A 26322-nucleotide genomic window follows, 5' to 3' on the forward strand; every position below is an offset into this window, starting at 1 on the left:
TATAAAAACATCCCAATGGGAAAACTTATAAATGCATTTTAACTATTCTAAAACAACAAAAACCAAAACTGACAGCTACTGTTAAAAAGCCATGGAAAAAGCTCTTAAAATGCATCCAACCCGAAATTACAATTATAGAAGGAAACGTTTCTATAAAATGATTTTAAAAGGGTATATGACTGTGACAGTCAAGTACAGAACAAAAGAAACAAAGTCACACAGAGAGTCAAAGCACAAGATGGGGATAAAAAGCTTGGGGGACAATTTCAAAGGCACCAAGCACCGAACTCCCATTGACTTTCAAATGCAGTCAGGCACTTGTGCCTTTGAAAATCTTCCCCTAGATCTTCCACACGTGAATCTTTTCTGCAATCACACACCAATTTGCATGGTCAAAGTATGAATGAATAACATGTAGCTCAGGAACATGATGTTCTATCAGTTCAACCAACTCCCCTTCTTTAAAAACATGGTAGTACCTAAGACAAGCCCCATTAGGACTCCTTTGCGGCTGTTTGTTCCATGTGGCCATGGAACAATAATTATTGGTATCCTGTAGAGAGCTGTCTGTTTTCCTTCTGTTTTGGAGTTGGTGGAAAGCTGATTGTTTTGGGTGATAATCTATTTTAAGTTGCTGTTTGACATCTTTTTGATGGGAAACCAGGTCAGGTAAACACACGCTGCTGCAGTCATGAATTATAGCTGGAGACACTGGGGGCTGCTTAGTGTCCTGGCCTAATTCTGAATAACAACTTTTGAAAGGCACTGGGTGACATATCATAGGTGACCCTGGTTCTACAGCTACTTCAGAAGCATTATCTTCAGAATTCTGCCTGCAACGCAAAGACAAGTTGGAAATATGCTTGATGAAGCCACCTTGCCTGATTTTTTCAAAAAGCTTTCCCCTGTTTAATTCATCCAGCTGAATATTGCCATTGGAAAATGTGCTAAGCTCTCTTTGGTGCCACTGATTACTCAAGTCCAATATTGAATCAAGTGATCTTGAAAAGAGAGACCATCTCAGGGATTTTTCAAATAAGTTGTGTGTGGTTTCCTTCTCCCCCACAAAGGATGAACTTCTTGCTTGCCTGTGTACTTTTAAAGTGCCAGCTAACTTAGGGGAGTGTTGGTCCAAAGCCAGCCTTTTGTCCTTTTGATTAATTGATTTCTGTATTCCACGCGAACAAGTGTTACTCAAGGTCCAGGAAGGTGGTGAAGGATTCCAAGGAACAAAGACATCCTGCTTTTCAAATTTTCGCCGTTTTTGCTCCATTGCCCACACGTATATCATCATCTGGCCACCTACTCTCAAGGTGCGAGCCATCTCCTTTATCGCTCGCACGCGCCGCTCCTTTGTTGAAAAATGGTGGATCACTGGAACAGAACATATAAAGTGAATAAATATCCCTCAAATCACTAATGAATAGTACACAGAAAAATATTGGTTCGGACACACTGGCTTGAACCCCAGGAAAGAATCATCTGTCTTCTACTGTACTACACTATGCTACAGCCTTTCCATATGTGAAAGGAACTCAGAGCAGATTTATTTTATAAATACAATAAAATTAAAAAGCATGTATTGGTGCTAGTGACAAGTTCCAGACTGACAGCAACTGCAGCTCCACTTACTCACGAAATAAGTACAAGACGGGTAGTTCCCTATTTTTTACCCTGTTAGCATGGCCCAACTGTGGTCTGAAGACAGCGCTTCTAAGGGAATAGGGGTCTACCCAGTCCATATAAATTTACTCCAATAAGAGTGACACAAGGATGCCAATTATTGTGATGTGGACACCTGTTAAATAAAAACTGGACTGAAATCACCTACTCATTTTGCTTAAGTAATTGAACAGCCACCGAACAACTAATACAATAAAGATAATCTGTCACTACTAGTTCTGGGTGAATTTAAACCATTGACATAGCAGTGAAAGGGTCCATAACCACTTACCAGTCATCTAGTCTTGCTAGTTCACAGTGTTAAAGATAACTTGTTGAATAATTAGTCCTATTTTTATTTAGTAAAATATGTATGCTATTACCAATAGTTAAAGTATAGTGAGAACTTGGTAGTTACAGTAGAATAAAGATTTTTGTTACCTCATTCGTAAAAGTGTTTTGAGAGCTACTGATAAGAAGTTCTATATTATTATTATTTTACTATGATATGGTCTTGTTTTTATGTTCATAACTTTCTGAACCATTCACCTTTGCAGCTGAAATTCTCCATGCTTGATCCAAAATCCTTTAAGCCACATTTAAGTTATGAGAAAATGAAAAATAAATACATTTTCCCATCACAAAAAATTATCATCTCACTCTTTTAGACAGCACTACTGAAAAAAATGGCTGAAGTTTGAAACTTAACATGGCCTCACTGAGGCCAAGTGTGAAAACAAATTAGTTTTGATTAAACAAAGATGTGACCATTTGAAGATTGGATACTGAGCATGCACAGTAGAAATGTTCCCATGTCTACAAGGCTCCCCTTTATGCTGTGTCTTGGTGGATAGTTATTTACAGAATGTTGCAATAAAATAGTTGTCACTGGATGGGCCGAATTCTGAAGTCAAACTCAAGCAAATCTCCCAAAGACTTTACTCACAAAACCTTTGCTTGAGTCAGAACTGAGTTCAGGATTTGACTGACATCAATAAAAAATTTGCCCAAATACCACCTGCGTAGGCTCAGGATTTGGCACAGCATTTTGCCTGAATGAACACTGATCTTAATTATATTGGAGAAATTCCATGGTAGACAATGACAGATATCAGATTCTGGTATACAGTAGGGACTTCAGGATTTGGTTGATTGGTAATAGGGGTATGAATTCCATAGTTACATTGAAGGCAAGGTATAACTAAGGAGCAGTCAAGGATTTTAGCAGTAGTGGTAGAGTGAAAAGGACTAATAGTAAAGATGTACAAGATAGAGCAACCAAATTTGATGCAAGTCTGGATATGGGAAGATGAGAGAGAGAGAGAGAGAGAGAGAGAAAAAAGTCAAACAGAACACTGAGGTTGTGAACATTTGTGATGGGGAAGATGCTGAACACAAGCTATGACTACACATCTTCACGAGATCTGGGGATGGAAAAGGTTTTGCTCAATTTTTTATCCAACCTTTTCCCTAAATTTTCTTTAGTGAAAATGTCCACACAAATTACTGCCTGTGTTTCTATGCACTATCACCTCAAGCGTTGGTGATAAAGTAACTTTGCGTTACAGTGCTGAAGTGCCTGCCCCCATATGCAAATTATACATCTCATTGGGAAAAACTGTCACCCCCTTACAGAAATGTATGTGCACAAAATGCTGGCAGCATAGCTAGATGTTCAGCACATCTTTATCTGTCAGGGTGAGCAACGTTCAACCAGATCTGCTTTCCCTCAGAGGAAAGAGATACTTCTAGAATTAAAAGAATAACAGCATGGAATCAAGCTAAAATAGGGAAACACTGCCAGAAATGAATGATGAATTCACCTTCTCTGCAGCAATGAGAAGATCAAAAGCTAATCTTTAAAGAAATAGGCTCTTTCAACATCTAGTTATTCAGCTACTCTGCCTGTATGTTTCACTGGTTCTAGAAGAACAGAAATCAATTCCAAAAATGCTCAAATTCTACAGCAATAGCTGAGAGTCTGACATTGAAACATTATGGTCATTTTAATTAAAAAGGCTTCCAGTAGCATTTAAAGGGTTACAGTTTATTAATAAAACCTTCAGATGCTTAGAAAAAGTTTAGTGTTGGTACAATGAATTTGTGTGGAATGAGGAGTAAGTTTGAAATTCCCTGAGGCCTGGTCCACACTACCCCCCCACTTCGGACTAAGGTACGCAAATTCAGCTACGTTATTAACGTAGCTGAATTCGAAGTACCTTAGTCTGAACTTACCGCGGGTCCAGACGCGGCAGGAAGGCTCCCCCGTCGATGCCGCGTACTCCTGTCGGCGAGCTGGAGTACCGGCGTCGACGGCGAGCACTTCCGGGATCAATCCGGGATCGATTTATCGCGTCTAAACCAGACGCGATAAATCGATCCCAGAACATCGATTGCCTGCCGCCGGACCCTCCGGTAAGTGTAGACGTACCCTGAGTGATGCATTACATTAAAAAAGGCATAACCTGAGGAAGCAAAGAGAAAGTGTTCTCCTATGATAACATCAAGTTGCACTTAAATTTCAGATCCTCATGAGTCTTATCATGCATTTTTCTTTTTAACCAAAGGTACGCTTGTCAGGGACCACAATTAGAACACACTCCCAGTCACCTAAAGCAGGCTGCTTATGGGAAAAATCATTTAGCTCTCTCTTTATACATTCAAATCTTTATAACTAAATATTAGTTAATTTACAATTAGGTCTTGTTTCAAAGACAGAGCTACTTGCTTTCTTAACTTTGTCGGGAAGGATATATAAATATTCATTTTGAACCTGGGATTTCACTCTCCACTAGCACCAAATTAAACAGCATTGAGCCTGATTCTCCATTCTTTTAAAGTCTCAGGACTGCTTAAATTACACTAGCAGCACCAGCCCCCAAAGGGCCAGTTGGACAATCATGGATCAGCGGAGTACAGCAGTGGTCCAATCACCCTCCCCGACTTTCTCCAGCAGCACTCCCTACACAAGAGCCAGGAAACTCCCAGGTTAGCTGGTCAAGCTACCTTTAAGGTTGTTTTAAGGCACCAGAACACCACAAAAGAGCCTTAACAAAGGCCAGAATCTGGACCGGTTGCCATGACCTTGAAATATATTTATGTCTTAATGTGACAGTGACCAGTACTTTAAATGAAAAGTGGTGTTTGTTTTGTCTTAAATAATAAAAAAAAAAAAACCCATTGGCTGAAATTACCTAGCATCAGTTTTGTCCTCAACCATAAGAATAATGAAGGCTGGGGGGAAGTGAAAGAGACAGAATGAGTGTTGCCATATACAAAATAGAAGTTCTGTCCTGCGCATTCTGTCACAGAACCACTGACTTCAACATGGGTAAGGGTTTGCAGATCAAACCCCATTTCCTTCTTGGCGCAGCTACCACCCACAATACAGGGGGAAAAATGGTTACTCACCTTCTCGTCACCAAGGTGTGTTGTTCAAGTCCATTCCAATCAGGTGTGTGCGTGTGCACATGCACGGTAGCCAGAAAACTTTTCCCATAGCAGCCTCCATTGGGTTGGCCTGGGCACCCCTGGAGTCGTGCCTCCATGGTGCTCAATATAGAGCTCTCTTGACCCTCCACCCCCTCAGTTCCTTCTTACCAGCCCTGAGCCCTGGTGGAGTGCGCAGTGATTGGGAGTGTGGGAACCCCCATCAGCTTGTAGCACTCATGGATACAGGACGTGATCCAGGACAAAATCTGTTGAGAAGAGACAGGAAGACCTTTCATTCTGTCCGCCACTGCCACAAATAACTGGATGGACTTCTGGAACGGCTTCGTTCTCTCGATGTAGAAGGCTAGCGCTCTGTGGACATCTAAAGAGTGAAGCCTTTGCTCCCTGCCAGTCGAGTGTGGCTTAGGATAGAACACTGGAAGGAAGATGTCTTGGTTGATGTGAAACTGTGACACAACCTTCGGTAGGAAAGCAGGGTGAGGCCTGAGCTGAACTTTGTCCTTACGGTGTAAGGGGGCTCTGATGTCAGGGCCTTGAGCTCAGACACCCTCCTGGCTGAGGTTATTGCTACCAGAAATGCCACATTGAAAGAGAGACAGAGCAGGGAGCATGTCGCCAAAGGTTCAAAGGGCGGTCCCATGAGTCTGGAAATGACCAGATTGAGGTCCCAAGCCAGGACAGGCTGTCGGACATGTGGGTATAGCCTGTCGAGACCTTTAAGGAAACAGCTGACCATAGGGTTAGCAAAGACCAAGCGGCCCTCTGCGCCTGGGTGGAAGGCAGAGATGGCAGCCAAGTGAACCCTTATTGACGACATGGACAGCCTCTGCTGCTTGAGATGGAGAAAATAGTCCAGTATAAGTGGCATGGAGGCGAGAGTCGGGGACGAACGGTGCTGTGCCGACCAGATTGAAAATCTCTTCCACCTGGCAAGGTAGGTAGCCCTCATGGAGGGTTTCCTGCTGCCAAGGAGGACTTGTCTAACCTGATCCAAGCAAGAACGTCCATCGGATTCAGCCACGGAGCTTCCATGCCGCAAAGTGCAGCGACTCGAGGTTCTGGTGTTGGAGATGGCCGTGATCCTGAGTTAATAAGTCTGGGAAGAGTGGCAGGGTGACTGGAGCTTCCATGGACATTTCCAGGAGTGATGTGTACCAGTGCTGGTGGGACCAGGCTGGAGCTATCAATATCACCAAAGCTTGCTCCCTCCGTACCTTGAGGAGCACCTTGTGAACGAGTGGTATGGGCGGAAACGTGTATAGGAGATTACCTCCACATGGGAGGAGAACGCATCCACGATGGAGCCCGGGCTGTGATTCAGGAAAGAGCAAAACTGCTGGCACTTTTTGTTGCGTCGCGAACAGGTCTATCTGGGGAAAGCCCCACTGATGGAAGATTGAGTTTGCAACATCCGGGCGAAGGGACCACTCGTGGCCGTGGAACAACCTGCTGAGAGTCCGCCAACTTGTTCTGTACTCCAGGGAGGTATGATGCTTTCAGGTGTATTGAATGCTCTACATAGAAGTCCCACAGCATGAGGGCTTCCTGGCACAGGAGAGAGGAGCGTGAATCCCCCCCGCCCTTTGTTGATATAAAACATTGCTGTGGTGTTGTCTGTCATGACTGATACACATCTCCCTGTCAAGTGAGCTCGGAAATTCTGGCATGCCAGGCGTACCGCTCTCAGCTCTCCGACATTGATGTGGAGAGTGAGTTCCGCCTGAGACCAGAGGCCTTGTGTCCTGAGGTCTCCCAAATGTGCTCCCCAGCCCAAGGCTGATGCATCCGTCACTACGGAGAGATATGGCTAAGGGCTGGTGAACGGGACCCCTGCACATACTACCTGTGGGTTGAGCCACCACAGGAGGGAGTCGAGTACCAGGTGAGGCAGGGTTACGATCCTGTCCAAGCTGTCCCGGACTGGCCGATACACTGACGCTATCCACGACTGAAGAGGTCAAAGTCTGAGTCTGGCATGTTGTACTACGTAGGTACAAGCGGCCATGTGTCCTAGAAGTTTCAAGCAATTCCTTGCTGTGGTGGTGGGGAACTACCTGAGACCTCGAATGATGTTGCCGAGGGCTTGAAATCTTGCTTCTGGGAGAAATGCCCTGGCCTGTGTTCAGTCCAGTACCACCCCCACAAACTCTATCCTCTGAACCGGGGACAGTGTTGATTTCCCCTCGTTCAGCAGAAGGCCCAACTCGTGGAAAGACGCTCTTATGAAGGTGACTTGCATCTCCATTTGAGTCCTGGATTGGCCCTTGATCAGCCAGTCGTCGAGGTATGGGAACACCTGTATCTGTCGCCTGTGCAGGAACGTGGCCACGACTGCCATGCACTTGGTGAACACTTGAGGTGCCACTTACAAGCCGAACGGGAGGACTGTGAACTGGTAGTGGGTGTTGTTCACTACAAACCTGAGGTATTTTCTGTGGGACGGAGTTATTGATATGTGAAAGTACGCATCCTTCAAGTCGAGGGCGACATACCAGTCTCCTGGATCCAATGAATGGGTGATGGAGGCCAGAGAGACCATGCAGAACTTGAGTTTCTTCACGAACCTGTTGAGTTCTTGCAGGTCTAGGATGAGCCTGAGCCCACCCTTGGTGGTCTGAATTAATACGGGACTGTGCACAGTAGAAAGGGGATAGTCAGGATGAAAAGGTAAGGTGGGGTGGATCCAGATCTTGCTCTGGTGCACTGTCCTTGACTGTACCTTCAAAAGTCCTGTTTCGGGACAGGGTCTTGGTGGTGTCCGCGATGGTTTTTATGAGCGGCAGAACAATACAGGAAGGCATTCAGAGGGTGTGAGGATATCCACCATGGGATCAGAATCCTCGACTACATCCTCTGCCTTGATGCCCAGAGCCTGGGCAACCCGGCGCAGCAATTGTTGTAACACCCTGCTGTCTTCAAGCACTGGGGCTATGGCAGTGCCTGCCAATGCCTTGTCCGGCAACGAGGATGAGGAGGCCCCCATGAACGGCAGCTGCTCCCTGCCGTCAGCACCCAAGGGGTCCCATGACTCTCGGGGGTCCTGAGCAGGTGCTGACATTGATGGTGCCATGCCCCTCGGTGCCGGGGTTGTCGGCTCCGAACTAGGTGCCGAAATCAGTATCGGAATCGCTGTCATTGCCGCTGATGGTGCAGAAGTCACTATCGGTGCTGATGCCAATGCTGGTGACGGTGCCACAGCCGATGGCGTCGACGTAGGTGGTAGCAACTCACTGACTGGTCACTTGGCCGAAGGCAGAATAAAGGTGGCCAAAGCTACCGCTGAGCAGGACCCCTGGCTCTGGTGGAAGGCCCAGGGAGTCCAGAAGGGCCACTGCGATGGATTCTGCCATTGCAGCGGCCACGGTGCCGGATAAGCCTGTCTCTCCCACCGTGACCTGGACCTCCTGGCTACTGCTCCTATCGGAGCGGTAGGAGTAGGAGTCGGACTCCAAGGTCTCAGAAAAGGAAGACCACGGCGGAGCCGTACTTCGGGGCACCAATCGTTGGGAGTTCGGGGACAGACTGGGCTCTCTTGCTGGAGGAGCAGGTGCCGGAGGATGCCATGGAGAAGGAGAGTACCGGGACATCATCGCCAGCTTCCCTCTTAATTGCACCTGGGGGTGGGTTGGTGCCGATGGTGCTGGTATCTCCTCTGTCCTAGGGGGCGAGAATGGCACCATGAGGCACAGCAACTCCTGAGCCGCCGCAAAAGCCTCTGGTGTCGAGGGGAGTGGCAGTTGCTGGCCACTAGGGTCTGGCAAACATGGCGGGCCTGGAGTCAACTGCCTCGCCTGGCCAGGAGTTGACACGGCCCTGCCCTGGGATCTAGTGCTGTGGCCTGACTGGGGTCTCACAGTCGTCGGCTCCTTGGATTCGGCTGGGGGAGAACGAATCCTCTCCGGCTTTTTTCTTCTGAGGCACCGGCGACTGAGACCGGTGCCTACCCTCTGAGTGGTTGTGGGAGGAACCATGCCGGTGCCGAGCATCTCAGGAAGAATCCTTTCTCGGCACTGGTTCCCGGGATGATGGTGCCGGGGTGCTCCGCAGCGACGAGAATGTGCTGGGAGCAGGGTCCCCTGACTCTGGATCCGACTGGGGTGGAGACCTGCCTCCATAAGTAGAACTTTAAGCCACTGTTCCCTTTCTTTAAGAGTTCTGGAACACAACTCGCAGCAGATTTTACAACGGTCCTTTTGGTGACCTTCCCCATGGCACCTTAAACAAGAGGCGTGAGGGTCGCTATTTGGCATGCGCTTAGCGCAGATCTTACAGTTTTTAAATCCCGGGGACTGCAGCATACCATGGCTCTGGGGATTCGCAAGTGGGGGTGAGACCCCCCCAACTAACTCTAAACTACTACTATACAATAACTAACTACAGATGAACTATATACAAATGACGAAGATAGAGGCACTTGCTGAAGCAAGGGCTATGGGATATTCCAGCTAACCATCACCGGTGGTTAAGAAGGAACTGAGGAGGTGGAGGGTCGGCAGGGCCCTATATTGAGCACCATGGAGGCTTGACTCCAGGGAGCACCCAGGCCGACCCGACGGATGCTGCTATGGGAAAAATCTTCCGGCTACCATGCACGTTGAATTGACATGAACAAGCACTCGAAGAAGAACAGAGGTTACTAGTTAACTTTTGTGTACTCTCTAGTAGAGGAAAACACACATTGTAGGACCTAAATTCCCTACAGCCATTGGTTGTGTGTTGGACCTCACAAATCTACTTAGGGTGGGCCTAGTCTGTTCTGGGAAGGGAGACTGCCAAGACAAAATCTAGGTGCTGCAAAAAGTGGTGCTAGCACTTTAGTAGGTGGCACTTTACAGCCAGTATTGAACTAGCATCCCAGCATGGCGCTTAAGGGTGCTGCAATCCTAGAGCTGCTCTTTCAGAGAGGTAAATTCAAGTTCCCAACCACTTGTGGTCATCTACCATTCAAATACATACTCATCCTTAGGGTGCTATGGTGAGGGAGGGGAGTGAGTTAGCTATATTGATGCATCTCTCCTCCTCTGTATCCCTTCTTGCAGCAGTCCCTTCTCCCTCTTTCCTCCACTCCCTCTCAGCTGCTCAGTATAGCCTCTTTCCCCATGACCACTGGAAGAGAGCCCTCTCTCTCAGTAAACTAGCCTGTCCCCACCCACCTGCCACTGCTTGCACCTTCAGAGTTTGTACAGAGCTGTACAAAGTTGCATCCAGTGTTACAAAAACTGCTAAAAAAGCAAAAGCAAAGAGTTTTGGAACTGATCTCATGTGTCAGGGCATAAGCCAACCTCTAGTCACTGTGGGTTAGGACAAAAATTTCTATTCAAATTTCCTTATTCTGTAACTACCTACTGTAGGGTTCCGTGCACTTTTCCATGAAGCACTTGATGCTGGCCGCTCATGAGCAGGATACTGGATGAGGTAAATCAGTGGTCTGATCTAATCTGGCAATTCTTATGTTTTTATGTTTGTGCCAGCTTCTCCCCATCATAGCTTATTCTGCTGTCACTGGACTGCTGCTGGCTCCTAGCAAGAGATGGGGCAGCCGGGTAGAACAGAGCCTGATTACTGGTGGAGGAGATATTAGGTGGATTCTCCATCACTGACAATTTTTAAATCAAAATCAAGAGGATTTTTTTTTTTTTTTTTAAAGATATACTCTAGTTCAAAAGAAATTATTTTGGGGAAGGTCTATGGCCTGTGTGATACATGAGATCAGACTAGATGATCACAATGGTCCCCTCCAACCCTGGACTCTATGAATCAGTGGTTTTTACTCATCTCCTCCACCACCCACTCACCGTTCCTTTGCCCTACTCCACCATGCCATGGTAACCCCCTGAAATTCTGAAGTAAATGGGTAGCCCTGAAGGTGTTTTACATTCTAGAATTAGCCAATATCTTGAGGGTTAGAGATTCAATACGTCTCTCCTAGATAGGGGATTTGTTCCAAGTGCCACTGTTACATTTAAACATGGGTAATTATAAATTAAATTTCCCCCTATAGCCTGATCTGCAGAAGGTATTATTCAATTTCTGGTCTAAACTTGTTTAGCTTTGCTGCTCTGATCCACCTCAGAAGCTGCTGTACATCAATGATGGATGAACAATTCGCAAGTGTGATAAGGAAGGTTAACATTGTGTCATGGTTACTTTTAGTTCAAGTCATGGACAAGTCACAAGCAGTAAACAAAAATTCACAGGAGCCTGTGACCTGCACCTGTAACCGGGCAGCAGAGCTGGCAGGGGAAGGGGAGGAATGACAGCTGAAGGAGTTGATTCTGCTCCTGCTGGCTGGACTTCGCTCCGAGTGTGGGGCAGGGGAAGTCTTTCAAGCCTGCACTGTTCTGGGTGCTGGGGGTAGAGGTGCCCACTTAGCCCCCATTTTACCCCCTCCATCCAGTTCCTGCTTTGCTTTGCTTGCTTCTGCTCCTGCTGGCTGATGTCTCTGGCTGGCTCTGAGTGGCCCTGGTTTGCATTACAATGACAGACACTAAGGTCCAGACTCTCAGACCATGCAGCTTTATTACAGTCAATAGAGCTATGCGGATTTACACCAGGTAAGGAGCTGCCCCAAAGTTTCTGTATGGCAATGGGTTAGTTACAATATACAATCTAAAGGCACTGAGAAAGCATGTTCTCATTATGACGTACTCAGTTCAGTTTCAACAGGAGCTTTAAACTTCACCCACTGATGGCCTCTTCTTCAAGCAGGAGCAACCCACAACTGGGAAGAATGGAGAGAAGGAAACAGAAAGAAAAAGGGAGCAAGAGGAAACAAAAAACCAAACCAAAACAAAAAGCTTGTACACCAGGAACAGAGGAAGCTTTGAGAATTCTGGCCATGATTTTCAGAAGTGACTAGTGACTTCTGGCTGCTCAACTTTAAGACGTTAAAGGGACTTGATTTTTAGAGGGTAAGTGTTCAGAACTTTCTGGAACACAAAGTCCCTTTAAGGTACCCCAAAATCACAAGTCTCTTTTGAAAATCTTGTTCTTTGTCTACTGCAGCACTCAGTGTCCTCTGTAACTGTTGTTCAGTGCTTAGATACCATTGTGACAGGCACCTTAGGAAAAAAAGATAGCATTGTGAGGTGGTGGTGTATGAAAGGTTAAAGCTAGGAACCTACACCATGTACTGCATGATGGGAACTAGTAGGAAGACACTGAATTTTACAATTCCCCCAAACAAGTCAATGTGAAGGAGAAATCTAGATACAAAGGCCTGGAGCCACAAAGGGACTTAGGCATTGCAGTGCTCAGTGCTGCAACACCTAACTCCGAGGCACCTAGAAAAATCACAGAAGTAACACTGCAATCCACAAAGCCTGAGTTAGGCACCTAGTCTCCCTGTACAATGAATTGGGAGAGGTAGGTGCCTTTAAATGTGATCCACAAAACCAGCACAGTAGGCCGGGAGCCGCCTCAGCTAGCCAATGGGAGAACCACCTTTTTGCTGGAGATAGGTGCCTAAGTCAGGGTGGCAGGCTCAGAAGCTGCCTACCTCCACACACAACAGCTAGGGAAGGCTGTTCTCCCTTATAAACTTTAGCCCAATGGTTAGGGAACTCAGCAGGGATGTGGACAAGCATGGGTTCAAGCCCTCCCTTTGCCTGAGGAGAAGGGATTTGAAGAGGGATCTGCTAGGTCTCAGGCGAGTGCTTTAACCATCAGACCATAGAAAGAGTCTCCCTATTTCTCTGGCACAATTAATATTTATTTATTCATTCAATTAACGTGGAACAACTTCAACAGGAGAGATTGAGGGAGCCCCAAATCAGAATATCCCATTATCCAGTGATGAGGTCACTCCCCTGAGAGGTAGCAGATCTCTCCTCAAATCCGTTCTCCTCATTTGGGGGTGGGGCGGTGGGTCTGAAGTAGGGGTCTCCCATATCCCCAGTGAGAACCCTAATCACTGGGCTAAAGGTTATAAGGGAGATCCTCCCCTGCCCCAGCTATTCTGTGGGGAGTGAGGCAGCCTATGAGCCCACATACCAGATCAGGCAAGACAGACAGAGGAGCACCTGTCCTCCCCTGGTTCACATATCATTTTGGTGCTTAGGCGGGAGTTGGGTCTCTGGCTGCCTAGAGGGAGGCATCAGTGCACATGCTCAAATTCAGGAACATAGGCACTGACAGAATTTTTACTGCAAAAGCTTTAGGCACTAAGTGAGTTTAGGCACCTACAGGGTTAGACAGCAGCTGAGCAAGAGTTATGTGGATTACTGTGAAGCTGGGACTTAGGCACCTAAGTACCTTTGTGGATCCAGGCTACAACTATTTGATTTGGGTGAGCTAAAGTTTCCTAACTTTCTGGTTATGGTCATCCTGGGATCAAGGTATTCGGTACTGACTTAGGTTCTGCTCCTGTGAACAGTTGCACTTGTGTGGACACCTGCACCGATGAGGAGTCCCATTGAAGTAGGGTATAGCGTAACGTATCTGTGGCCAAACGGAAACTTAATTGACAGGGATCTGCATTAACACAACTGTTTGCAGGATCAGCACCTTACGTTGCAGACTAACAGTTGTTCTAAATTACACATTCCTTTTAATTTCAGCCAGGTGTCAACTCTCCCCAGCAGATCTAAAAGTAATTCCAAATGAATTTTGTACTGGGTGCTGTTCATTCCCAGCACTTTCATTTAAATTGAAGACTAAAAGATTTCCCACATCTGAAAAATACATAATGTAATTCTGATATGAAATGAAGAAGGGGGGGGGGAGAACAGCATTTCAAAGATTCTCCTCTTCTTCGCTTCATAAAAATATAATTAATTGCTTCTTCTGTTAATTTAATACTGAGACTAATCCTACTAAAAGGGATTATTTAGAAAAGGCAGACAATGTAAGATACACTTTTATGCCATTCAGCTGTCTTCAAAGAACAAAACTGAAAGCATCCACAACTTTGAATTTTTTATTTTTTTTTTTTAAAGAGAATTTTCAAAATGAGTATTTTAGGTCAGTGATTCAATTTAAAGGCTGTTAAAGTGCAAGGAAAATAGTGTATTCAGAAATTACTTTGTCAAATTTTTATACTAAAGTTAAATCTCTTTAGGAGGAATTTGAAAAGTTTTCAAGGATCAGAGAATCACTATCTCAGAGCCTTTTTTTTTTATAGACTGTATATATACTTCAGATGTCACTTTATCTTTGACAGTTCCAGTAATAGGAACACGTGGAATAGATACAGAATGTAGGATTCCAAATAAAATGCAATTTTATTCTCCTCCTTACGATGGTATTAAAAGAAGGTGAGGGAAAAATAATAATAAACTAAAATGCCAATTACTTACTGCAGAGAATTTACTAGCTAAATTTCATTAATTTTCCCAAGAACTACTTCTTTCCCCACAACATACCCATTTACAAATTTCTTAGATGGTGAAATTCCTGCCACCTTAGATTTTTCCTATATTTGTGGACAGCACTTAACACATGTGGATGCAACCTTAATATAAACAATTATAATTATAAACGGTCGGTTTATTAAGGCCCTGACTCAGCAAGGTACTTACTCATGTGCCTAGCTTTAAGAATCTGGCTACATTGGCTACAGAGGGATTACTTTGTGTTTAAAGTTAAGCACAATTGTAAAGGGGTGAAGTCAGCATCAGCAAAAGACTGGTCACAGGGAGGTAGGGGTAACCACTGTAAAATATCAGCAAGTTGGGTTTAAAAAAAAGCAGGGGGGGGGGGGGGGAGAATCCTCTTTGAGCCTCTTATCTCTCTCTTTACTTAATTCTATCCTCAAAGAACTTACACTGGTTTGATCCCATAATCTTTAGTCATCCTAAATTTACACTGAGATCAATTGAAATTTTGCCTCAGTCAGGTCTGCAGGACTGGTCCCATTGAGGCAAGCTCATGATTCAAATGGTAAATCTATTACAAACATACACTTCCCTTCCTTTGGTCCTTTCTTCATATTAAATTGCTTTTCTTTAACAAGGAGAGCTTATTGCTAAGTGTGAGCCTGGAATGACACTCACTGAGACAGTCTATTAGAGAGACAAGGCGGGTGAAGTAATTTCTTTTATTGGACCAACTTCTGTTGGTGAGAGAGACAAGCTTTCGAGCTTCACAGAGCTCTTCCTCAAGTCTGGGAAATGTACTCAGAATATCATTGCTAAATACAAGGTGGAACACATTGTTTAGCGTAAGTAATTAAACACAGACAGCTGTGCCTCCCTTTCAGTGTTGCTCTATCTAGCTGGACGAGGAGGTTACTGGACAGCAATTTGAGTTGCTCACTGGTAGGCCCAAGGAGGGGGCTGGGATTTTAAATGGAGCATAAGGTGAGGAAGGAAAGAGCTCACGACACTCTCCATACAGGGTGCAACCTTGCAGTCCTTTCATAGTAACCCTTACCCTGGCACTAGCACCTGTGATGCAGCAGCAGAGAATGCTGTCCTGGGGCGAGAAACAGCCAATGAAAGGGCAGCTTGAGCTGGGATGGGGGCTTGGAATCCACCAGAGGGGGGCAGCTGGACCAAACAACTGCTAGGGAAGAAGAAGAATCGAGATGTGAGCTGGTGGATGAATCGGATCCTGGGTAGGAGGGGAGGTGATAAAATAAAAGAAGAACAGGAGAATAAAAGTAGGGGACTAGGAAGTGAGAAGGAGGAAAGGAGGAAAATAGGAAAGGTTTCAGGTCAGGAGAAGCAGAAACAAAAATATACCCGGGTATCAGTATCAGAGGGGTAGCCGTGTTAGTCTGGTTCTGTAAAAAGCGACAAAGAGTCCTGTGGCACCTTATAGACTAACAGACGTATTGGAGCATAAGCTTTTGTCGGTGAATACGTCATGCGTCTGACGAAGTGGATATTCACCCACGAAAGCTTATGCTCCAATACATCGGTTAGTCTATAAGGTGCCACAGGACTCTTTGTTGCTATACCTGGGTATGTTAGCAGTCACTGTTAGAGAAGGGAAGTAGAGGGAAATAAAACCTACAGCTGTGCCAGAAAGAGAGTAGTATTAAGGGAAAATAACTGAAAGGAAATATAATTGCTGACAGAGATAATTGATCACAAAGGTCTGTAAGATGAAAACAGATCCTGGAAGCAGTAAACAAGAAGCCCATCCACAAAGGATCTCAAGTATATGAACAGAGAGAATGACTGTTTGAACATCTATTGACGGAAGACAGTTCAAAGGTGCCTAAATGGAGAAGCAAGGGCCCACTAGGTGGAGAAACCCCACTTGTGGATAAATGCAGTGAAAAGAGGTACAGCCGCAGAACATCGAATCTAAGGAGCTCTTCAAGCCCAAAAGAAGGAAAAGAACAGGACAGTTGGACTTACAGCCAAAGAGAAGAAAAGCTGATTCTTCTCTGCAGTGATCTCTCATTAATAATAATGCATTTGGTACTAACTGCACAGCATGTACAAGCTCACAACAGTTAACGTGTTGGTAAGCTATAGTTGTTTATTATTATAAGTGTAGTAGGAAGAGAGCCTGAGACATAAGTCCTTGTATCAGAGGCCTGGTATGAGGCAGGACCTGCTCCAGAATCTGGCAAGAACAGTGCTAATATTGCAGAAATACACATTCCTAAGAAGTACCTGAGTACCCACGCTAACACATCCCGATATCAAGTGGTACCAGAACATCCTGATATCAAGGATGGTACAAAAACATTCCCCAAGGAGAACAGAAACACACTGACCCCTCCTAAAAGATAAGGTCAGGAGGACAGTACGTAACTTGCTTTTATCAGGGTATAAAGATGTATCTCAGAGAGAGTATCTTCACCCAGCCTAGGGGGCAGTGGAAAGTCCTGCCACTGACTGGGCTGCGTCCGTTGTCACGGGCATACATGTCTTAGTACCCTCAGAGAGTCTGCCAGGTGCTATTACCGTGCTTCGTCAACAATAAACCTGACTGGGTGCTTTTGTACCTTAACAGATCTTTGGTCATTGGGCGGTTCGCTCGAGGTCTGCTGTGCCAACTGTCTGTGCAAAGCTGGGACAGCACTTAGGGAGAAAACACACACACACAAATATATCCAACCACATTAAGTAGTAAGTCTTTGGTAATGTTCTATATTATTTACGTTCCTGGTACAATTTTGGGGTTTCACCTTATAAAGTTCTAAAAATTTAAAATCATCCCTTGTCTTGGTTTGCCTCTGCCTCTCCTTACAGTTAGCATAACCTACTCCAGAGTCACCACATTTTCTCAAACAAAGCTCCTATTGATGTCAATGGGAGTTTTGCCCAAGTAAAGACTAGAGCTGTTTTAGTGCCTTATGCAGCAGGGCAGTGATTTTATTGAGTTATACCATGAAAATTCTGTGCTGTGGCTTCCTTAGAGCTTCTAGACTGACAATATGAACTTGAGAAGAAATCTTGTGAAGGTTGTTTAAACCTGAAAACTTTTTCCTTATTCCAAAGCCATAGTTGTGGTGTTCTGCGCAGTGAGCGATTGGAGGACAAGTGTCATATTTACAAGTTGCTCAGTCAGTGACAAGCTGTCAATTAGCTTAATGACATGGAACAGATGGCCAAGCCCTAGTAACCAGGCAACAGATTGTTAAGTGCATGTGACTAAGATTTGAAACAAAGATGTATTGTCAACATGACAGCAGTAATAAGACCCCCAATGACCAATTACAATCTAAAATGAATAATTAAATTGCAAAAAGCTTAACAGGCCACTGACAGCCCAATGGAAACATGGAAAAACACAAGACCTGATTCTGGACTCACACCTGTTTTACAATGCTCTAACTTGTAACAGAATAGGGAACCTTAGAGATAGGGTTGTTCCTCATTGATGTAAGTTCCTAGAGGAAGGAGGAGGCAGCAATTCTAGTTAATATCATGGTCAAGCTTTCTGGGATGCACCAGGCAGAGCTGCCTGTGTAATATCCACTAGAAGTAAACTTACAATTTGCTTCATAAATCCATTACAACTTGCCTCTTTTCAAAGATTTGTCAGTGCCAGGGACACTAGACCATACAAGTTCAATGGAGTTACTCCTGGTTTATACCAGTGTAAGTGAGATAAGAACAGCCCATAATAGTTAGCAAGAATTCCACTGATACACAGTGGTGTCAGCTGATAAGGACAGCATTCCTCAGCAACAAACTGCAGGGATGTTCTGCCAGTCCCAGCAAACACTGCAACTACCATCTTGGATTTTCTCTGTCTCAAAGGATTTGCTGGTTTAGGGATAGCTGATTTTAATTTATTTATTAAATTAAATAAATAACTCAGATGGTTTGGTAGCACCAAGGACCATCAAACTGCTTCCACAGCCAGTCTATGTAACCACCTGATCTTACTGTGATTAATTTCATCCACTCCACTTCTCTACCATCTTCACTTCTTTGGTTGCTACATTCACTTATTGCATATTCTTTCCAATTAGGCTGCAAGATCTGTGGGGCAGGGACCATATCTGTGTCTGTGTTTATTTAGTGCCTATCCCAGTGGGACTCTAGTCCTGACTGGGTCCTTTGGGTTTACCATAATAATTAATAGGATTCTGGGTTTCCTTCCTTTCATAAAAGTACTCCAAGATGTTGGCTGCAGAAGAGTATGCACAGGGGTTCGTTGGTTCAGGCTGTGAGCTTCCATTAGAACTCCTACACTTGCGAACATCATGTTAGTATATCACATGGGAAACTGGAGGAAGGAGCACAGACAATGTAAGATATTTTTATACAAATGTAAGATATTGTGGTTTAGGAGTTCATCTTCTCCTGCTATCTATTACTCACCTAAAACCTCAATCCCCTGTTTACAATATAAAAATTAGTTGCTGTGGCAATAATTATAATTTTCAACTGGAGGATTATGACTTCAGGAGGAGAAAATGCAGCAGGAGCAGATGAACACTTAAAAACAAGGGTCAGGTTTTCACGCAAATGTCACAAACAACTCCTCTCCTAGTAAACTGTTTTGAGAGCTATGGAGGAAATGTGCTATTTGAAGACAGTTACTCAACTGAAAGAAATGGGAGCGTCCATCTGAGTAAAGTATTCCCATTGACTTCAGACGAATCTCTGCCTTTAAATGGGACTACTCACATGAATAAAAGTTAAGCGTGTGCAGGATTGGGGCATATAAAAGTTAACCATTATCACTGCTATTAATAATAAAATAATAATAAAAGAGAAATTATGTAATAGAATAGTCTCTGAATAGAGAGGGGACCTTATATTCTCCTCTGTCTTGCACCGTTATTTATAACTGTGCAATGTTTACCACGCTGCCACTCTGGTTTGATAGAGTTTTTGAAATTGTTTGCAGTGAGGCATGAGTATATTGTGAAAGAAAAAAAGAAAAAAAGTGTAAAGGCTGTTTTTAGGGTCACCTACAATACTATGGGTTTGTCATTGGTTTCTGTATAGTACTGTACATACTGTTATATATAGGGCCCTACCAAATTCACAGCCATGAAAAACGTGTCATGCACTGTGAAATCTGGCCGCCTCCCTCCATGAAATCTGGCCTTTGGTGTGCTTTTACCCTATCCCGTGAAATCTGCATAGTAGAGACCAGCATTTCTCAAATTGGGGGTCCTGACCCAAAAGGGAGTTGCATGGGGGGGGGGGGAGTCGCAAGGTTATTTTAGGGGGGGTCTCGGTATTGCCATCCTTACTTCTGTGCTGCCTTCGGAGCTGAGCAGCTGGAGAGCAGCAGCTGTTGGCTGGGCACCCACCTCTGAAGGCAGTGCCCCACGAGCAACAGTGCAGAAGTAAGGGTGGCAATACTATACCACGCCACCCTTACTTCTGCGCTGCTGTCTTCAGAGTTGGTTGGCCAGAGAATGGCGGCTGCTGACTAAGGGCCCAGCTCTGCATGCAGCAGCGCAAAAGTAAGGGTGGCGATATCACACCATGCCATTCTTACTTCTGCACTGGTGCTGGTAGCAGCTCTGCCTTCAGAGCTAGGATCCCGACCAGCAGCTGCCGCTCTCCAGCTGCCCAGCTTTAAAGGCAGTGCCGCAGCCAGCAGCAGCGCAACCCCCCTTACAATAACCTTGCGACCCCACCACCACTCCTTTTTGGGTCAAGACCCCTACAATTCCAAAACCATGAAATTTCAGATTTAAATAGCTGAAATCATGAAATTTATGATTTTTTAAATCCTATGACTATGAAATTGACCAAAATGGACTGTGAATTTGGTAGGGTCCTAGTTATACAGGTTTAAATCTGGCATTAGTTACTGGAGTTAATTATGGATTTACACCAATGTAACTGAGATCAGAATCTTGCCCTTCAGGCAAGAATCCCCATGAAAGCCATAGGGAATACTGAAGGCATTAAAAGGACTCTTGAAAGAAATAACATTTAACCTATATTATAATACACACAGTAATTTAAATAATTTTGCAGTTTTTAAACTGCCATTGCAACCTGGGCTGCAACAATGACAACTGAGATCTCTCTCTTGGAAGTCCTTACAACCACCCAACAGGGCAGCAGGTTTCTGTATGAGCACAAACACAAGCACATGAAACAAGAGGAGGCACGCTGCACTTTGTTTAGATCTTGCATTCCTTCTTCCTGGTTGTGGAGAGGCAGAATGATGAAAGAATCCTGTTCTCTAAAGCTCACAAATACAGAATAGACAGCTAGAGGAAAGGAGAGAACATGATGTGCACACACAGCTAGTGGAGCTAATTTTAGGCCTTTCAACTTCAGTAGAGTGCTTTTAAAAATTCTTCATTGTGATAAAATGTCAGAATGGGATTTCATTAATGCAGAACTTCTCAGCACAGATTTCTATGTTGTAGTATTGACAACTAACACATTTTACAAGAGTTTTCTAGGCAACAGATATTTGCAATGAGGATCTGAGAGGAGAATTTTGCCCTTTATAAAAGTGATCCCTTTTCTAAAAATCTTTTCCATACAGAGAAGAAGTGTCATGGCTTGCAAGATAATATCCCCGATGAGTCACAACTGATACTCTTCTGATTTCACTGTCGAAGAGAGGCTAATTATTCTCATTTCACACATTCAGATCTTTCCACATTTGCTAACAGTGTTAAAACTTTCTCCAACTAAAAAAGCAGCGTGGGCAGAAGAGTCTTCCTAGCAACACTGGGCCGAGTCTTCAACTGGTGCAAATTGGCAGAGCTCCATTGATTTCAGTGAGGCTAGGCAGATTTACACCAGTTCAGGATCTGGCCCTCTATATTTAGTTTGCTGTACTTTGTATGTACAAAACATGACAGATTAACTGAAGTTATCTTTCATATAATGGCATTAACTTTAAGGAAAGCCCTTTACTATTCATTCCAGCAGCTTCTTTCCTCCTAGTGGGACAAGGGAACTGATCAGATAGTAAAGTAATTTCTATTTATTACCAAATTAACAGCATATCTGGCTGAGAGAGAGAGAAGCAGCACATGATGACTTTGCCTTTACATACAAAGGAAAGAAATGGCATATCTTGATTACAAGAAAAAGCTTGGTCTCACCGCTGCCCCCATCTCAAGTAGTCCAGGAACTCAATACATAGGAGAGTTTAACAAGGTTTCATCCAAATATATATCCATTGTATACCCACACCTTGAATACTGTGTGCTATTCTGGTCACCCCATCACAAAAAATATATATTAGAATTGGAAGAGGTACAGAGAAGGGCAACAAAAATGATTAGGGGTACCGAACAGCTCCCCTATGAGGAGAGAGTAAAAAAATTGGGACTTTTCAGCTTGGAAAACAGACGACTGAGGAGGCCTATGACAGAGGTCTATACAATCATGAATGGTGTGGAGAAAGCGAATGAGGAAGTGTTATTTACTGCTTCACATAAGACAAGAACCATGGATCACCCAATGAAATTAATAGGCAACAGGTTTAAAACTAACTAAGGAAGTACTTCTTCACACAACGCACAGTCAGCCTGTGGAACTCATTGTCATGGGGTGCTGTAAAGGCTAAAAGTATAACTGGCTTCAAAAAAGGATTTGATAAGTTCATGGAGGGCAGATCCATCACTGGCTAATAGCCAAGATGGTCAAGGATGCACCCCATGCTCTGGGGGTCCCTAGCCTCTGACTGCCAGAAGCTGGGAGTGGACAATGAGATGGATCACTCAATGATTGCCTGTTCTGTTCACTCCCTCTGAAGCACCTGGCATTGGCCACTGTCGGAAGACAAGATAACAGGTTAGATGGTTGTGACAGACTGTACCTCTATGTTCACCACTTTTACAAGACTATAATGGATTTTGTACAAAGTATGCCTTGTGAGGAGGTATCATTTGAAAACTCAATGTGCTGAACATTATTGTCCTGGTAAAATATGTGTGGCAACATTGTATGTAAAATAATAAGATTCTACTGTATGACTTTACTGAGACATGCTCCAAGTTCACAAATCAGGCACAAAACAGTTCCTCAGAGACAATAAGCAAAATGACGCCTCTGCCAGGTGTGAGCATAATCAAATGGATTATTACCTGGCTAAGCAGCCATTCTTTGGCAGGAAGGAGAGTGTGAGCGAGAAATTTACTTGGCAAACAGACTTGCTGTCGCCTGAACCCCTGTTGGAGAGGATTCTCAAAGAACAGAAATGCTCTAAAGGAGAAGAGAGGACACAAATTACCTCTCTCCCCTCATCTCTACTAAGGAGCATCATTGAATTGGGGTAGGGGTACTGGCCAACAGGATTCAGTCAGACAGCTAAAAGCATATGGTGAGAAATCTTTGCTTTGAATTCACTTAGCTTGATAAGTTAGGTATTATTTTGCATTTTACCTTTTATTTCTTTGTAACCAATTCTGACTTTTATGCCTCATTACTTGTAATCACTTAAAATCTATATTTCTGTAGTTAAACTTGTTTTATTGTTTTATCTAAACCAGTGTGTGTTTGGATTAAAGTGTTTGTTATCTGAAATGAAGTTTCCCAATGGGGGGCATGGATCAGCGTTCACGTCGAACTCCCCATCAGTACCCATCCCAAGCCAGGGAAACTAATGATCCAACCAGTGGACCAAATTCTGTGATGAAAGAGGCACGTTGCACATATGCTAAGAAGATTTAAGATAATAATAGAAAATACTATGCACAAACCATGTTGAGATGACGTACTTTCTATGAGCTTGTACTGCACAGAATGAAAGAGCTGGACAGTACAAGACGCACATTTCTGGGGACAAGAATTTGCTGGTGTCACTGCAATAGAATTCAGGAATGGCTAGCTGAAACCCTCTTGCAGTATAGCTGGGAGTAATTTACATGTTAGAGGCTGTGTGTGAGCAAGGCCAGGAGCAGTTGCTTTCACAGCGAAGCAATGTAAAAGGCATCCCAGACTGGAGAACTGACAGGACACAGCTATTCAGCAGTCCAGATTGTATCTGGGGAATGTCACAATGGCCCAGTGTGGCCATTCTTATGTTCATACAGAGCATGATCTCACTAGGATAGAGATAAAGCCATTTTGAAAGAGCTATAGATATGCCAAGTGGATTCAGACAGCATTAATAATTCCTTAACAGAAAGAGAGATAGAAGGATTGGTGCCCACGTGTCACTGAAGTCAATGGCTAACCTCCATGTGATTTCAATGGGACAGGGTTGGCACTCTGATGCAAACAATCACACAGAAACCCACAGTATATGTTACTGTGATAAAGGGGCTGGTTTCTGTCAGTGAGCGATATTTAAACTGGAGTAAAATTGTGTTATGAGTAAATGGAGAAAACGTACACAGCAAAGAGCTGTGGAAGATTTGTCTGTTAGGAGTTACGCATTTGAAAGGAATCTATTTAGATCTACTTTATGCTTATAAGTTTTGTTAGTGTAGCTTTACTGCAAAACCCTCTGAATGCCGATGCAGCTTGTACTGATCAAAAAGTGCTTTTTCTGGTGTAGTTTATACCAGTTCCCTGAGCAAAAGAAGTTATAGTGGCAAAAACACTTTTATGCCAGTGTACCTGCATCTACATTAGGGCTTTTATTGGCATAGAAATGTGGCCAAAAAATCATGAAGTTACTTCTAATCAACATTGCTATGCTGGCAAAAGTTTCTAGTCTAGTCCTGGCCTGAGCATTGCTGAAGGACCTTATTCCTGTCGCTAGACAATCTCCTGGAAGATAGGAAATGCAATTGTTTACCATCACCTCTGGTGTGTATCTATCTTCAGAAGATTATGTGGGGACAAATAGGACTCAGAGATGGGTTTTGGCAATACTGCAGACAGCCCCCCCATCACTCACAATAAATAAATAAAAATGAGTCAGGTCCAAAACCCATGAGATTGGCTTAGAAATCACTAGATTTAAATAAGAAGTCTGGAGTTCTTTTTATTTGCCTTTTGGTTTTTGATCCTTTAAAGTGCATGTTTTAAAGCTTTTCTCAGCAACCATGTGGGCTAGAAGCTTCATTTAAAAGAAATTACAACCAGAAGCTGAGATTCTCATATAATCCTATTACTCCAAGAACTTGTGCTTTGAGAAGAACTTCAAATATCATAAGATGCATGATAAAGTAAATATATCATGTATTGGCAATATTATACGTTACCACATACGGCCACACTACTACCACCAAGATGCCCTAGTGCATTAACAGCTGACTGATGCTGAACCTGAGTAAAACAAATTATACTAGTAGGCAGACGAAAGCACTCTGAAGAGTTTGCCGCCATGAAGTCAACCTGTTGATGAAGGTACGCACCAACAATTGGTCAATTCAGTCTGTAGTCTAAGAGTACTCTTGGATAACTTGTCGATTCTAAGAGCTTACATAGCCGCATCTGCAAGTAATGCTTTCTACCATCTCAGTCTCATCTGGCAGACAATGACCTGGCCTCAGTTAGTCACACCTTCACCACCTCTCCGCTGGACGACAGCAGTATAGCTTGGCATGAAGCCATCACCCCTTGGAAAACTCAAACTAGTACAGAATGCTGCAGTGTCTCTCCTCAGCAACGTGGGCTATTGTAAGCATATCAGCCCTGTGCTCTGCTCTCTACACTGGCTTCCCATAGAATATCAGATCAAGTTCAGGGGTTCAGTCCATATCTTCAAGGTGCTCCATGTCCTGGACCCACAATACCTAGAAAACTACCTACAGCTCTGGGATGAAGAATGGTCAACAACTACGCTCCTCCAGGGTAATGGAATTCTTTACAATAATGGTAAAGCTCGTCTGTACAGAAGATAAAGCTGTCTTGGGGGTTGGCCCTAGACTGTGGAATAAACTTCCATAGGAACTAAGGACCATTACAAGGTCCATAGGAACTAAGGACCATTACACCTTTTGCTCTAAGTGTAAGCCACATGTCTGTGAGCTTGGCCTTCTCTAACAAACAATGTAATGTGTGTTTGTTAACATTACACGCACACACACTAAAAAATTTCCAAAGAAAAACACCCCACTGCACACACTTCTCCAACTGGGGAAAGGATGAGAGAACAAACATGTTACACATGTGTCGTCATGTTGCTTAATAAACTAATGTAAGGTGCTCAGATACTCCAGTGATAAGCATGAATACCTACATAGAACAGAACACTGTATCTAGTATGATAATGAACTCTGGAAGCTCCTCTGAACATCAAAGGACTTGACATGGATCTGGGATTTGAAAACCAGAGTCCCAAGAGGCTGAAAGAAAGACTTTCTGAGATAGGGAGAGGAAGCTGTCAGCCTGATCAGTGATTGATTTAAAGAGATGTAAGATATTCACATTTAATTTTGCTTTAATGAAGCTAGGTGTGTCTCATGTTGTTTAACTTACAGGAAAAGTAAATCTTCCTCTGTTAAGCAAACAATGTCTTTTGTTTTAGTTCCACTATTTCTCTGTTTTTAATCAATCCTGTTTTTAATATGATTATTTGACTTGTGGACTTGTTAGGTAATTTCATGAAGATTGTCCCAAAGAGAGGAGAGCCCCGTAGCTTCTAAGGAAAGGTAGTGAAGGATATAGAAGTTTCTGCAGCCTCACTCTTACTTGATGTCTCAGTTACAGGAGCAAGGACAGACGTCCTCTCCCATTAAGGTGAGCTGCAAAGGGCAGAGGAACAAAATAAAAGAAGCCTTAAGAGCAGAGAGGAGACAGGAGTTAGTGTTGATGCAGGTGACTACAGCATGTTATGAAAAGATGGAATACTGGTGATTATTTTAAAATTTCACAGTATATTGTAGTGATTGATATTTGTCAAGTATTGAACAGCTAGTTATTTCATGCAGAATTTACACATTCGACTGGGAAATTAATGTAATCACAA

The 26322-nt window shown here is 43.9% G+C and overlaps 1 protein-coding gene across 1 annotated transcript in view; it reads right to left on the reverse strand.

The window, feature by feature from the left end:
• Window positions 1-136: 136 nt before the first annotated feature.
• LOC113406788 (probable tRNA methyltransferase 9B) overlaps window positions 137-26322 on the reverse strand; it is a 31243-nt gene continuing 5057 nt past the window's right edge. Inside the window, exon 3 of the mRNA XM_026653498.2 lies at window positions 137-1374. Within this exon, the coding sequence (XP_026509283.1) occupies window positions 341-1374 (1034 nt within the window). The 3' untranslated portion in view covers window positions 137-340. The remainder of the gene's footprint in view (window positions 1375-26322) is intronic.

This window comes from Terrapene carolina, unplaced genomic scaffold (genome assembly GCF_002925995.2).
Source record: "Terrapene carolina triunguis isolate 2854851 unplaced genomic scaffold, T_m_triunguis-2.0 Scaffold139, whole genome shotgun sequence".
Lineage (NCBI taxonomy): Eukaryota > Metazoa > Chordata > Testudines > Emydidae > Terrapene > Terrapene triunguis.